The following is a 16,867-nucleotide window of genomic DNA, read 5'->3' as shown; positions in this document are numbered from 1 at the left end:
AGAAGGGAAACAAGAACTGAGTCATTCCAGAACACACAATGCAGACACACACGCAGAACTCAGAGTCTGAGCTCTATTCACCAGTACCAAGTCCGTGCTGTAAGCAGAAATATATTTTTTTTCTGTTGCCAATTCCAACAATACTTGGATAAGATTACATTATTGGCATTTGAGGCTTACCTGCTGATAAAGTTTCAATTAGGTATGAGGTCTGATTATTTTGCACTAGCAAATGATTCTTTGAAGTTACATTCTTTTATTATAAGACACTTATCCAACACAGGCATTCTCTGCATTAGTGTTATTGAAATTAAAATGCAAAACCAGATTAAATACAGAATTAGACCCACAGCAGTTTATGCCAACAAAATATCATCTATCACATTAATGTTAATTTTTACTTCATTCTTGCTTCCATTTAATTTGTAAATTCCTTACATTATGTAAGGACTATAAAGTGATTATATCTAACTTTATAAAGGCACATACCATAGTTACATTATAATAAAAATAACTTATGTGGAAATGCACAATAATTCTTTTTCCTTTACAGAGAAGATATATACCCTCCATGTTGGAAACACTGCTTTGAGAGAAAAAGACACCATGAAATTTAACCCCAGCAGTTGGTGGCGGTGGTATGATGAAAGATAAGGCCGAAGAGGCAAGCCTGGCCAGGCTGATGAGCTGACCTGTTTAGTACTCCAGAACCTTAAACAACGCTATTATTTCATTTTCTTGTTTAGTTATGTTGGCGAACACTTCCAAAATTACGTTACACTGTGGTGACAAGAAAACCTTTGTCAGAACCTGGCACTAACAGGAAATCCTGCTGTGGCTGAACATTACACGTGATACTGAGTATTGCTGTATTAAAAACAAAGGATGCACATAATTTTATAAAGTAGTTTTTTAAACCAATAATGGAAATGAAATTTAATCAATTTGCTTTTTAATACTTAAGTTCAAAAATGAAAAATGGATGAACTGGTGTGAGATACTTTAAAAAAGTACTGCTGGTTTCTCCTTATCCTGGGCTTTGAGGATTTTTGCATCTGTGGGCATAACTGAATTAAACTACAGTTAGTTTTTTAGCCAGTTCAGTCATATACTGCCATCAGTATTACAGTGATTTAAAAATAATCTTTGAGAAATTTTCCTTCCTTATCTGTATGTTAGAATAGATCAGAGAGGGCAGGAGAATTATTCAATTCCCAGAAGAAACTTCCTGAGCCTGGGTTTTTAAACTGTGGCATGAAGTTGGGTCTGTTCCTTGGTTTTATATGTTCATTTGTATATTCATTTTATTCATTTGGTCATCCTTCTGTGAAGTCAGTCAAAGGTTTTTAAGTAAAGAAAATAATATAATGAAAGTGATGTTTTGTGCAGAGGACTTTGTTAGCAGTCCACATAGAAGAGATGTGGCAGGAGGGAATTTGGAGGTTTTGACATTTTCTCAGGAGAGACAGAATGAGTCTGTGTTCAGAGCAGCAGAATACATAGAGTAACTGATTAACTGTTTTTACTCTAACATACAAACTCCAAGAATATTTTCTACCCCAACATGCCCCAGTAACATATTTTGCTTAGAAAATAAAGTCAACAATGAGCACAGGAACATTAATAACTGAAAACAGAATTCTGAGTCGTGGAAAGGTATTCTAGAACATAATATCTGTGAGGAACTGTTACTGTTTCCTGGATTAGCTAGGTCTTTCCGTCACAGTGAATATAACTAGTGAAAATAAACAAAACTAATAATTATGAAAACTAGACATGTTAAAATTAACTTGAGTGAAAACTGGAAGGAATCCAATCAGCATAAAAAATTCTGACCTATTAAGTTTGACCTGGAAAACTATACTTGGCAGAAGTACCATTTACACATAGGAGTCACATTTGCAAACTTGGTAGAAGCTGTAACTAGGAAATTCTGATATACAAAAAACACGATTAATAAACTCAAATCTTTGACAGAAAATTTACATGGAAAAGAATCTTGAGAATATCAGTAAAATGAAAATGAAATAAATATGAAGGGGTTTAACCAAGACCTATAAGAAACTGACCAAGAAATTATTTTAGTTAAGTATCATTTAAAATTTAGCATCCACTATGAGAGACAATAACATCAAAGGAATTAAATTGGCTCTCATCAAAACGCTCAGAGGATCCCAATATCTGCCTGGCAAAATATTGATACTCTTAATTAACATTTTGAGGGGCAGGAGCCGGATGGGACAGGGGCTAACACTGTGAAGGAAAGAAAATAACCAAAGATCACAACAGCACTGGAGCAAGAATAAAATCATCCCTCATGAAAGTTCCAGAATGAAGAGAAAAGAGAAAAAGCTGTATATACTTAGATTATTGAATCATTCTACAAAAGTAATTCTGTATTCTATGCTAACTGCTGGATAGGTGCTGGATACACAATGATATACAAAGCACATGTGATTCCTGCCCTTGACAGCTTATCATCTACAGCAGAGGTTTACAAAATACAGGCCTGGGCCAAATCCAAGCTAAGAAGAGTTTTTATGTTTCTAAAGGGTTGTTTAAAAGAAAAATCAAAGAAGACTATGCTAAGGAGCATGTGCATGGCTCCAAAAGCCTCAACTATTTTACTGTCCAGGCTCTTTATAGAAAAAATCTGCCAACCCCTGGGCTAGAGAAGAAATAAACTTTAAACAAATAAATATAAAATTATAACTATGCTAGATGCTCAGGAGGTAATGACAGGGTAGTGTATGAGAGCTAACCACATGGGGCAGGTGGTCAGAGAAAGCTGCTCTGAGAAAGTGATATTTAGACTAATACTTATAAATAGAGGTGGAAGACTGGTGGGAGGAGGGGAGATGGCTGGCACTTTCTGGGCAAAGTGAAGGGCAGTAAGGAGGCCTTAGTAAAGAATTTAGGGGGAAGGTAGAGCTCAGAGATAAGCACATGCTTAACATGCACAAAGTCCTGGGTTCAATCCCCAGTACCTGAATTAAAATAAACAAACCAACCAACCTAACTACCACCCATCCCCACCAAAAAAAAAAAAAGAATTTAGCACAGCTAAGACACTGGAGGAAGCCCAGAGGGGCCAGGGTGAGGAGGGTGGTATAAAGCACAGCTGGAGAAGCTGGCGGAGTCCAGATCACAGAGTGCCGTAGGAAATGTTAAGGAGTTTGAACCCTATTTTAAAAGCAATGGAAAGCCACTGAATATTTGAAGCATGGAAGGGGCACGACTGACTTTAAAAAGTCACTACAGCTGAGTGAAGATTTACAAGTACTTCTATTTAAATTCAGCATGTGTCCAGAAAATAAGCGGTACTGTGTTCCTAAACTGACTTGAGTTTTGTTTGGAAAATTGTGAGAATGTGAATGGCAAAGGATGTATCCAAAACTTTATTTGAATCTACCTGGTACCAGAGAGTAAGCTGAGAGTGAGAATTTGGATCACTTTTTGATTTGGAGAATTTCTTATCAATATGGTGGAATGAGTAGCTGATAAGAAGAACCCCCTCCCTGCCTTTATGATTCACACACATAGAAATGATAGATAAAATAGCCTCCCCACACGTATTTGTGAAAAAAAAAAAAGTTAAATTAAAATTAAAAAGCAAAGGTGAACTCTTCAGGTGCCAACAATTTAAAAAGAAGGTGAAGTCATAGCAGTGGTAGGTGTAGTGGTGAGTGGTGCTGACTTTTGGGTGAGTCTAGTTGGATTAGATTTGAACTGCACTGAGTAAGACTCTAGAAGAGGTGGAATTAAGGTTCTGGGTTTCTGATGGAGACAGAAACAAACAAGAACAGGACACTCTGAAAAAGAAAGAATGGATTGGAAAACAATTACAGAAGAGTATTAAACATGAACATTTACTACCTTGAGTATTGCACAAATAAAATCCTATTTCCAGTGAATGGAGTAACTTTAGAGAAGCACTTGCGCCATTAACAAAGATATTGCGTAACAAAGGGGCAAGTCATCTGATTCTACACCAGGGTAAAGACAAAGCTATGGGGTACAGGTCTGATTTGATCCTCTTATCTAGTCAAATGCTTTCTTATTTCCTATTTCAGATTAAAGACACCCAAGGCACTTCCTAGAATAGATCAAACACAGCTTGAATGCTTTCTCTAAAAACTCTCAAGTCCAAATGTTCCCTAGATTGGAAAGATATGCATTAACAGGACTTTCAATTCCTGTAAGTTTCTGTTTATGCTTCCAAGATATTTAACTTATAGCAGCTGATAACATCAAGTTGAGATGTTTCTGAATGCATGATTTTCCATGTAGAAATAGCTTCATTTGTCATTATACAAAACTGTTGATGGCTGGGCTTGGTGGCGAATAAGGAGTAACTGCTTTATGGGTGTGAGGTCTTATTTTAGCGTGATGAAAATGCCTTGGAACAAGACAGAGCTGGTGGTTGTACAACACTGTAAGTGTACTAAATGCCACTGATTTGTTCACTTTAAAATTGTTTATCTGATGCTATGTGAATTTCACCTCAACAACAAAAAAATTGTTGAGTTACAAAGGCTTGGCAAGTAATTCTATTAGCTAATTTCTGCCACATTCTATGCTATGAGCCACCTGACAAACATATGCACCTGGTCACAAAGACAGACTAGCAAGAGGGCCAGCACAGAACAACAGAAATTCACTATCAGCAGGAAAACAAGTCTGTTATACACCAGTGGTACTCCTTTCACATGAAGAGCATACAGAGCACACCACAAAAATGGTTCTTCTCTGAAAGTGAGATTTGGAAAAAAACCAAAAATTACTCTTTAACAACTTTTCTCATTCCAATCTCAAAGATTAAGGATCTAAGTTTATAAATTTTGTTTTTAGATGTAAACACATAAAACTTAGATGTCACAGGAGTACATTATAAAAATAAAAGGTGGGATATCTTACCCCTGAACTCGAGCCCCCGCAGCTGGAAAGTCACCAGACCGTTGCCTATCTCTATAAGGTGCACTAACGCATTGAGGTAGTCAGAGGCAAGAATGAAACAGTCCCCCGTACTGTGGTTTCCCCATCGTCCTAGGAGCAAGTCACCACAGAGACTGTGTTGCAGGGATCTGGTTAAATGTTCATAAAAGATGGAATTCAGATTGTTGTCATCTGATCCTACAAGAAAGGATTAAAAAAATGTTAAATTTTATCTTAAGTCCCCTTAAGGTTGTTAAAAGTATCAAAAAACTAATTTCCACTTAGGGTTATATCTCTATTTCTTTGGCAAGGAAGGTAATATTTAGATACCCTTACAATTTCTATATAAAAATGAAATACAGGATTAATGGGAGAAGTTTCAAATTTAGAGTTAGGAGTCATATAACCTCTCTGATCTGTGATTCCCACCCATAAAATGTGAGAATTGGATTAGATGAAATCTCTTTAATAGTTCATGATCTTTTCTATTACTTTTTAATTAACCATGGCTTATATTAAAACCATGCAAGAGAAATGAAAATGATGAAAGAAATTCAGAACTAGAACAAAAAAGCATACTGGTAAAGGAAGTGGGTAAAGCAATACAAGATCTGAACAAACTGGATAGTCCTAAACAAAGAGACGCTCATCAGTCAAAAAAGCTGTATAATGAGATGCCTAATACTAGCTTAAAAGAAGTAAACTGTATATATAGAAATGGCAAAGAACCTACAAAATTTATTAATCACCCTTTAAGAAAAAAAGTTGGGATAAAACATCACCGAATAAATGAAATGACCATCTTTAAAAGTAACCCATCCAAAGCAATGATCTATAAATGGGTGCCCAAAGTATAAAATGAAGAATGGCAAAATACACTAAACTTAATAATTATTTTAAATTCAGCCTAACTAAGCAATAAAATAAAAGGGAAACCCTAGGCTCTAGCTTCAATAAAAGTTGTATTTAATGCTCTGTCTGCCCATTACAAAAGTGCGCATATTAATTCAGGACATGATCTTTCTGATATGCAGGATGGCGTCTTCAGCTTCGTAATTCCATGTCCCTTACAAGGACATACTGGAGCTGAGATGGTTGTTTTATCTACCAGAACATGACACAGTCATTAACATCAAATAACCAGTGCTCCTTAATCCAACTTTATAATCATGAATCAACATGATTATTATAGTTTAGTTTCTCAGGTAGAGCATTTGAAGCAATCTGCAAGTAAAATGAATACAAATATTCCAGTCTATTGGGAGTCATATTTCTCTTAGTAAAATAATACACTGACAGTCTGGCTGATACATTAATCTTTTATGGTGAGATTCACCCTCTCCGTGCCAGATTACTAACAGGTGGGCTAACAAGAAGTTATTTCCCAAAAAGAACCAAACTTCAGATAATGGTAACACCACCAAAATGTCACCCACTGAAGCCCTATCTTAAGTGGCTGTGTGGCTCCTCCAGATGACATCTCTGACACCATGAACTAAATGAAATTACATATTTACCTAAACATGTAGGGAGGGAGGAAGCACATTTTTCATAAAATAAGTATAGGTCAGATTGCATACTCTTTAAATTACACCTCACCAGTTTAACTGTGTTCGTTTTTAACCTATGTAAGAACAATCTTCGAATGGCATTTTTTAATTACTATCGGCATTCTTAAAATGCGTTTTATAAAAGATGGGTATATAAATTCTAGATCTAATTCACATATACTTTGCTAAAGTAAAACAAAATAAAGCAAAGCAAAGAATATTTAGTTTTTTAAAAAAAATGAACTTTGGATTCCATAGAGGATTCCCAATAGGTTGGGAGTGAAATATATACATCTACAACAGATTCCTTAGACTTGCTTCTTGACTCACAAATAGAGCTGTTACCTGGATTCCTATCAAGCTGGGAAGCCAATCTGGTATTTGAATGATCCACTCGTTTTGTGCTGAAAATGGCAAAATAAAACATATTTAGGAGGTTTTTATATTTTTTAAATGTTTAATAATTAACAGGTAAAAAAACATATAATATAGATTAAATATATATTATTCCTTTATGAAAATATCTGGGAAAACTCTATGATTAAATATTGATAAAGCACTTCAATAGAACAATTTTAGGGGTAAGGATTTATTTTTTACTCTTCTAGCTCCACCATATATAAACACAGTTTTTTCCTAACTGTTTCACTGAACACCAAATATAGAAAGACAGTCATGAGTTTAGTGTAAAAAGACAAAACAAAACAAAAACTGATCGCTATGAAAAACTGCATACAGTGCATGAAACACTCCTTGCAAGGGGAATGACTAGTGGCACAATGTTCTTTAGAACAGTGGTTCCCAAAATGTGGCCCACAGAACCTGGAGCAGGGGATCAAGACCTTTTCAGGGAGTTTTCCAAATCAAAACTACTTTTTGCCTTTTCTAACGGGGTTACAATTGCACTGCTGGTGCAAAAGCAATGGTGAGTAAGACTGCTGGTGTTTTAACGTGAACCAACGCAGTGGCACCAAACTGTACTATTTTTCATTGCCACCCATGCACAAGAACAAACAATAAATAAAAATTCAAGTTTCACTTAAAAATGTCCTTAATGAAGCAATAAAATTATTAAATCACAGCCACTCAGTCTTTTTAATATTGTGTGTGGCAAAATACACATAAAAGTACTTGTGCTGTATTCAGAAGCAGGATGACTGTCTCGAGGGAGAGCATTTGTGAAATTGTTTGCTGCACTATCTGCTTTTTTCCCACGGAAAATGTTTCTACTTGAATGGCTGACAGATATAAACTATGATTATTCAGACTTGAGCATTTGAGACATTTCTCAAATGAAGAACATGCCTGCCATTTCAAGGAAAATAACTGACAATATCTGTTGTCAATAATTCAAGGTTTCAAGCAAAAATTAAAATTTTGGAAAACTTTCATCTACCACGATGAGCTTGATAGCTTCTCAGTACTTCTGCCATTTTCTTTTGAGATTGGTGGTAATATGAATGAATGTATTTTTAAAATATTGTATAATGAGTCAAAATTTGGAAGATCTACCATTACTCACTGAACCAGTGTTTTCCAAATGATCAGTAAAGATGTTATAAAAGTATGCATGGGTAAAAGATCCATTCAAAGAATAAGACATATAAGTAGATTTTGATGTAATACAGTCCCCAAAATTCACTGGTACAGTTTTAGGTTCCACATTGCCACTAATCTTTAGGAAACACCATCTGTCAAGTTTTCGTGAAGAATTAAAGAAAAATATCCACAATTGTCTAAAAAGGCTATTAAAATACTTCTCTCTTTTCAAACTATTTATCTGTGTGGGGCCAGATTTACTTTATATGTTTCAACCAGAACAACATACTGCAACAACAGATTGAATGCAGAAGCAGATATGAGAATCCAGCTGTCCTTTAGAAGCCAGGCATTTAAGAGATTCACAAAACTATAAAAACAGTAACATTCTTCTCACTGATTCTTTTTGGTAGGATAGGAAACACAGTTATTCTTCATGAGAAAAGTGTTATTTATGTTAACGTGTAATGGGTTTATTGTTGTTATTTTTGTATTAATTAATGAACATTTACAATTCTGAGTTTTGATTTATGATTATGGTAAATATTGGTAGGTAAAAACCCCTATCAACGAGTCTTTGGAGACTTCAATAAAGTTTCAGACTGCAGGTAAAGGGGTTCTGAGATCAAAAAGTCTACAGCGTCTGCCACAGACATTTATTATGGACTAAATTTAAATGCTGGCCTGGAAAAAAAAAATGATATGAAATACTGACATTCACCAGAAAGAGAAACACTATGTATGGTTTAAGATAAGAGACCAGAGCAAGTTTCAAATCCGTAAGCCAGTTCATTGTTAAAAAGGTAAGATTACCATTTTCACGTATCACATGTGCCAATGTGTGAATGTAGAGAGAAAAACAGTCACAGAGACGGCCAGTAGAATTATAGTTAGTACAAGCTCTTTCTTCAATACATTAATACATATTAAAAGCCTTTAAAATGTTTAAACTCTGTGACTCAGTAATTCCCCTTTAGATATTTTAAACTAAAAAAAAAAAAAAGAAATTTGGAGAGGTTATACACAGGATAGTTACTAGACATCAGATTAAACAGTTAGCCTAAGGGACTAAGCTTAAATAGAAAACGCTTTATCAAAGATGGTCATTAAAAACTTATCTTCATGAAAAACCAGAAATGACCTACAAAAAGTTAATCTCTAGAAACAGCTATTTCTTAGAAAACTATGAGATAACTATGACTGCTATAATGATGCAACACTGTATAGCATACAGTTTCAGTGTATTACTACTGTGGTACAATCCTAGGAAATAAAATTAAAGGACAGAAAAATGAGTATATTCAACTAGAACTATGTTTTTAAAATCTTATAAATAGAAAAAAGGTAGAGAAATAGAGTAATTATTCTGACTTTCAATTTTATATAATTTTGAAACTAAAAGTATTTATAAAATTTTAGCAAAATATTTCAATACAAAAAATTATTAACCATGAACAATTTATAATAATGCTGTTAATACTTTTTCCTAGTAAAAAAGATAAAAACCAGTTTTCAAATGTTTTTCTTTTACTCACTTATAGTCTCTCTCCCAGAATTTCACAGGTCGCACATATGAAGTGATGAATATTGCACTTCCCAGAAAGGGGTTCAGTGGAGTAGAAAAGAAGGCTGATACGGCAGCCTGGACAAACAACATGGCTGAATCTATGGGAAAACTGGTTAAGGACCTTAATATTCATGAGTACATGCACGCACACACATGCACACACAAATACACATACACACAAATACATCTCACAAACACACTGCAATTATAGCAATTAGAAAAATGAGGTTCATCAGAGGAATAAAAAAAAGGTGTCACTAGACAGTATAACAGGTCGAAGTAGAAAGATACAGCCAGGAAAGTACAGCCTGACAGGATGCTTTGAAGGGAACCAAATAAGTATCTGCTAACATGTACTTGGTAAAAGTCCATGTATCACTCTTGGGTAGAGATGCATGGTTTTAATTTTCCAGAAGATAAAAACTAAGATTTACAGATACAAAAAGTCTACGTATCAACATCTATGTGGTCACTAATCTTCACATTTATTTAGAAAATACTTTTAAGAAATGATGAGAACAGAAAATTTTGAACATAAAGTTTAATTATAATCATACCATTATGCAAAATGTTTTAAATCCCCATTCATTTATAAATACTTCACATTTTGCATACATTGAAAATTCCTGGACTTACACATAAACATAAAAATTTTAATCAGCATTACTTAATTACAAAGCCTTAATACTTTTCTCATGTTTAGATGATCTATGGAGCACAGATATTAATACAAGTTAAATAATCAAAATCAGTACAGGTGTGGACTCAAAAGATTGTGAATTTTTGAAAATTTATCATATAGTAACCTGTCTGTATTCTATGCCTATGAAAGGTTATGGCTACAAACCAACATTCTCACCAAGACTATGACTGTCCTTTCTTATAAAACTTTTATTAGAAGGATACGGGGCACAGCAAAGGGCTGAGCAAAAGCATGGAAAGCAGAACCCCATGTAATCTGCCATGGGGCAATGTAAGTGTACACAAACTGCAACTTATAAAGGAGCTCCCAAAGCTGCAGGAGGAAAAGAAAAATGATCAGTCAAAAGCTTATCAGATTTTTTAATTAGAAAATGAAAAACCTCTAAAATGTATTTTCTTCCAAATAGGGAAATGACACTGAAATTATCGGCCATCTGCATAAAAGGAAAAGAAGTAACAACTGCCAAAACACTGCACGTTTCTCTTTTTCTTTTTCTTTAATGGAGGTACTAGGGATTGAACTCAGGACCTTGTGCATGCTAAGCACGCACTCTGCCACTGAGCTATACCCTCACCCCTTGCACATAGTTTTAGGTAAAGTTAGTTAGTTGACTTATGGGTTTGTGTTTCATCTGTTAAAAAAATCCTGTGCTCTCTGTTGGTTATATTATTATCATAAGAAAAACAAAGACAGGCAGGAAATCTAGATGTCTGTAAATCTTGAGCAATATACATACATATACATTTATATTTATTTATTCTAAGACATTTCCCTCAAATTTTAGTGCTTTGAAAACCGTGTATGTTTTAAATGTAATGCCAAAAGGAACCTGAAACCTGCCAGTCAAGGGATCCAGTTGTAATACAGCTGTCATTGCTGGTTTGCCTAAGACTTAGTAGCATGCATTAGGCATCTGTTCACTGTCAGAATTGTCGCTGCCAATGGAAACACAATACATCTTGGAATCTTATTTAAATTAGCATCTGTTTTGTTGCTGAACACGTCTTCAACACTGAAACAGAATTCCTGTGTTCGCCCAGGACTGCCTCTGCATGCGAGGCAAGGCAAGGCCCTGTTCTCAGAATGGATCACAAAATCTGAAAAGCAAGAGGCTCTGACTAATTCAGTGCCATGATTCAGGCACCAAACACCTCATATTTAAATTATTTAGCTGATTTACAAATGAACGTTTAATTTCCAATTTAAAAAAGAAACCACAAAATCAACCAACTAGAAAGTGCAGATGAACCCCTACATTCTTTGTCATGACTCAAAATTACGCTGGCAATCCTCGGTACTAACATGATCAGAATGACAGGAAGTAAAAGCAGCATGTGTATTATCAAGATGTCATTATAATTGCTTAAAAACAGTGATTCAGAACGCTCTTCAGTTTCTAAATGTGAAACAGATTGTACTCAAATTTTGTAATATTTAAAAAATGATACGCATTTACAAGGATAAATGGTTAGTCGATAAAAATATTTTTGTATAGAGTAATTCTTTTCTTGAAAGATTATTAAATCAATAGTACATCTTACAATGATATCTTAAAATAGAAGATATATCTAAAGAGATCCCTTGAATATTACCTGCTTATTAGTAACACTGTTAAGTTCTATGAAGTAACCATACAAAACGCAAACTCCTTAAGGGCGGAGTTTTCTGTGTTTTGTTAACCGATGTAGCTTGAGCATCCAGAACTGTTCTGGAACATGTTATGCTTTCAAAAACAATTTGCTTAACAAATGAAAGTATTAAGAAAATCCAAACTAATGTGCGTTAAGTGTAGTGACTATTTTAAGGATTGTTTATATTTTACTACAACTTTCATTCTTTCATTTTTTCCCCAACCAGTATAAAACAAGTTTCAATACAATTTCCAATGTAAATATTAAATTCATGAGAAATCGCATGCCTTTTTATACAAACAATTCCCTGATTAACTTTCTGGCTTCCTCCTTTGGTTAATCTTGCTCACTAGAAGAGGAAATAAATGATAAAAAATGCTTACAAATTAGTGATTGAACAAATACAATATTGCAATATTTTAGAAGCTATTTATCACAGTATTTTTAGCTCCATGTTTTGAAATTGACTATTACTAAAACCTTGTTCAGATCCATGGTTTTCACTGGTACTTCCCCCATCCTAGGTCAGACCTCTATCACATCTAAGTTACTGTCACAATCTCTTAAGCTGTTCTCCATACCTTTAGGTTCTCTCTTCCCCAACTTATCCCAAATATGGCTCACCAGGCTAACTTTCCTAAAATTGGGCTATCATTGTGTTTTGCAGCTGTTCATATGCTTCAGCTTTCTGTTACCTATCAAATGGGATAATATATGTCAAAGTCCTTTGAATGTGGTCAGTGTTAACATCTAAACTCTAATATACAAATAATCTGCACCATCTATTTCATTTAGAAAGCTGGTTTGGCAAAAAGTTTCTTAAAGTGGGAGGCAGAAGTTTCAGGTTTTATCATCTCATTTGTCAAAGGACTAAAAGCACCTATCTCATAGGTATGTAGCATATTTCAGAAACATATAATAAATTTCAGAATATTCCATAAATAAACTAATTTCTGATTGCTCCCATGTGGCCTCAGAGCCCTCAGTATCTACCCTCTTCATTTAGCTATCAGGTTATTTCCTCCCTCCATCTATCCAGCAGCCCAAAGACCAGTTCAATTATTATCATGTCTATTTCTAAAACTATTCAAAACCACACCCCCTTTTGGAAGATCCCACATACTAAAAAATGTATACTTGTTAGAGTTTCTCTAATTTTTCCATGTAACTTAATCTTACCTTCCTAGCTACAGTAAGAAATATGTCTTCTGTGGATCATAGTGACTGGCATTGGTTCGGATTCTAATATGCACCTAAATAGTTGGCTGACTGAAGAAAAGGTATTACTTAAATGATAATGAAGCAGAATCCTCACTAAATAGCATACTAATTAGGGCGACACATTTTACAGATGGGGATATTTCTTTCAGTGATAAATTACCTTGTTGAAGAGTATGGACATGAAGAAGAGATCCAAAAGCATGGTCTCTGAAAAAGCTTCATAGTCAATTTTGAAAAAGAGCACAGTGAAGATGACTGTGACATACTGATATGTAGGGCTGCTAAAGGAGGATCGCAGCAACTTCAGACCAGCAATGGTGATCATTAAAGCACCTAATCTACAATACAAAGAAAGCAAACTCATCAGCTAGTGACTGAAAACTTCAGAAACTCTACTAACTTCAGAAAGATCACCATTTTACTTACTAAACTTACTTTCTCTCTCTCTATATATACATTAAATTTAAACTTTTAAAACCATTATAATATTCTTTTCTAGTAATAATGTATTATGATTCTTGTCTATTATATAAATAAGCAAGTTTAAAAAAATAAGTTAACAGCATTGCAATTCTGACATTTGGTTCTCCAGTTTCTCCATATTTCTATTGCTTTAACATTAGTAACATTTAGCAAATAAACAATAGTAATGCTTACCCAACAACATGTACCTAGTGTAGGGGGTAGGCCTACAGGAAGACTGTGTAGGCAAGTGGCCACCTATATGGCCTGACTTAACACAGTACACAAAAATAACCATCTCCAAAACTTACAATCTAATATTAAACTTATTTAATAAATGTCATCTCATAAAATGGTAGTTGACAATGAGCAGTCTGGAGTAGTAATATGCCAAGAGCAGAAACAGATGTTCAGAAAAGGGAAGTCAGAGATAAAATTTCACCTGAATTTTCTACACAGTGCTTTATACCAAAGAGATACTCAATGAGATACCCAAAGAGATACTCAACTTTGTTACTTGGTCAATAACTTAAGACATTGCTTACGACAACCCCCAGCAGTCAAACTTGGATTAGAGAAGCACTGTACTCACTCTGTATCCAGTTTTTTTGGACTCGCAATTGTCTCTGCACTGCTACTAAGTTCATTGAGAACAATCAATGGATAGATGACATTCTTCTCCACAAATAGAAGCCACACGTGAAGTTTCTCAAACCACATCACAGTGGCTGCATCTAATAACAAAGCAATATTAAGTCAAGAAGACCATGTCACTTAATGTATAGAATAGTTCAGCAACGTGATAAAAAAGGAAAATCTTACCACTCAAACTCAGCTCTACTATAAATAATATATGAAATCTAGTACTTCAATCAACTGTCAATTTCTATGAATTCTGAGACACATTCAACTTAGATGTAACTTAAGTTTAGATGAATTTCATTTTAAACTTAATTCCTGAAACCTAAGTTTTTTAATCGTAACTTTTCCACATTTATGCCTATAACTTTTGGAGAAAAGGTTACCGTCTCTTTCCCCCAAAATATAAATGATCTATTAAATTATCCATTTTTAAAGATACAAACACAGAACAGATACGGAAGTATGACATGTTTGGGTTCACACACTTTGTAGGAGTTATTTTCATTGCCAGTAATACTTTTTCGAGTATTTTAGTATCTAATTTCTCTGGGGAAAGTATCTAGGCTATGCTGAGGTTCTCCGACCATCTGAAAACAGTGTCACCCGGCTCCAGGAAGTTCTCTAGTGAATCATGTTTTCCTTTCAGTTGCTAAGATAAACTCTGCTAATGCCTAGTACTCCTACTAAGTCAAAAGTGTTCTATTGACTCAAAATTTCTAAAAATGTAGACTAAATATTTTAAGATAAGAAATAAACAATATGATCACTGATTTACTTTAATGAAAACTGCTCTTTAAAACAAACCAGATATACTTGCTAACATTTATATATGAAAGCAATACTAACAGTTACCCATCAAAAATAATCATTGAGTTGCTTTCCTTATGGTAAGAATGGGTAGGTTCTTACAGTTTCATGTCACTTCCCTTATTACAAGAGCACACGGTTTTTAAAAGGTCTGCACAGTGCCATTACTACAATCTACAAGTTGTTTATTTAATTATCTATCCAGGACCAAAATGGTGATAAAAATTACAGTGCCACGATGCTTTAAGAAATTTTGTTAAAAGGCCCAGGAAATTTGCTTTGAGAATGCAAAGTCAAGTTTAGTATAGAAATCTTTCAAAAGCTTTGAAGTTCCCTAAAGTTAATTTACCTCCCAACAACTGAGGAATTTAACTTCTACAGTAATTCATTAATTGAAGAAAAACCTTTGAGGAAAAAACATTGGCTTGTTTAATCACTGGTATATAATAAACAATGGCATAGATATTAACTTTTATTATTTCTCTAAAATGAGGAAGTATAGTTTATGACAGGCTGTGGAGCCAATGAACAGGACTGAATACTTGTAACAGGAAAGAAAAGTCAGGATTTAAAGTGGCAAGCAAGAAGCTTGACTGGCCTTCTACTCCTTTTTAGTCATTTTATACATCATCCCAAATATAAATGAATAATAGCAATTACAAACATTTTTCACTTCTTTTTTCTTGCTGAACTCTTTATCTACCCCTCTCTGGTAGACAAAGCGTCTCTGTGAAAACAGGAACAAAGGTCTCTCTATTCTCCCTATGCATTCAATTAAAAATATTTCAAACAGGCTGCCTGCATATGGCAAGGAAAACTGAGGGAAAAGATAGGGACTGGAAAGAGAAGTCAAGGACACACACAAAAGGGTTAACCAATGAGAGGTCCGTGAAGAATAATTTTGAGAATTCTGTGGAAAGTTGGGATTGTAGCACTGACATTTACACTTCGACTGGAAGGAAAGCATCTTGCAAAAGGTCTGACTCATCACAGCATCAAACCAAAGCATAAGACACACAAGCGAAAGTGTTACTTGATGTGACCTACTTAACTGTCACCTGTCAACAAAGTAGAAGAAAAAAATCCCTAGTCTTAAAAAGAAAACTGTTGATGACAGACTTACTTCGAACCTCATACTGATTATACTCCACCGTCTTCAGCAGAGGGTGAGAGAAGCAGTGCCAGGGCAGCTGCTTCCGGACTTGAGGCAGCACGTAATGGGTCACAAAACCTACGAAGCCCACCAGGGCATACAGCACGTACTTGAGCGCAGGCTGCAAGGAGAATCAAGTTAGGGAAATTAGAAGTGATTCTAAGAGCCACAGGACAGCCTCTGCTTTAACAGTTCAACTTGAGTCCACTTCAGAATCAAAGAACCAAACATGTGTCCACAGTTAACATTTTTATATTATGTAGTTTTCTGATGAATCAGCTATGAAAGTTAGTGACTGTTCATGTATTATCATGTACTTAAAATTAACTACTTTCTTTGGTGTCTCACACTGTCAGTATACTCAAGAGTGGCCTGAGGTGTGTTGCCTGCCACTCCGAGAATGTTCTATGTTTCTTGTAGAGCAATGCACTAAATTGTTCTAACTAGTACAGATCAAGAACATGTAAGTCTATTAAGCGAAAAGCAGAATAGGATAAACACAATGTATTCTTTTTCTGCTGTCTTCACATGGTTTGGAAGAGAGTTCTTATGTATGACTAAATTCACAAAAAAATCAAGTACTACCTTTCAAATGTTCAGATAGAAAGTCTTATGTTTAGAAACCAAAAAGGCCTATATTTGGGCCCTGAAAACACA

General features: G+C 34.7%; 1 protein-coding gene across 2 annotated transcripts in view; it reads right to left on the bottom strand.

Moving 5' to 3' along the window:
- The window catches only part of PCNX1 (pecanex 1), a 157,501-nt gene that overhangs the window by 26,675 nt on the left and 113,959 nt on the right, over positions 1-16,867 (bottom strand). For both annotated transcript variants that reach the window (XM_032482298.1, XM_032482299.1), the window contains 7 exons: positions 16,181-16,331; positions 14,201-14,342; positions 13,307-13,484; positions 10,498-10,606; positions 9,560-9,689; positions 6,831-6,889; positions 4,918-5,133 (listed from right to left, as the gene is read on the bottom strand). In XM_032482298.1, coding sequence (XP_032338189.1) covers positions 4,918-5,133; positions 6,831-6,889; positions 9,560-9,689; positions 10,498-10,606; positions 13,307-13,484; positions 14,201-14,342; positions 16,181-16,331 — 985 coding nt within the window. The remainder of the gene's footprint in view (positions 1-4,917; positions 5,134-6,830; positions 6,890-9,559; positions 9,690-10,497; positions 10,607-13,306; positions 13,485-14,200; positions 14,343-16,180; positions 16,332-16,867) is intronic.

The sequence above is a fragment of the Camelus ferus genome, chromosome 6 (genome assembly GCF_009834535.1).
Source record: "Camelus ferus isolate YT-003-E chromosome 6, BCGSAC_Cfer_1.0, whole genome shotgun sequence".
Lineage (NCBI taxonomy): Eukaryota > Metazoa > Chordata > Mammalia > Artiodactyla > Camelidae > Camelus > Camelus ferus.
This window is presented reverse-complemented; position numbering and strand designations above follow the sequence as displayed.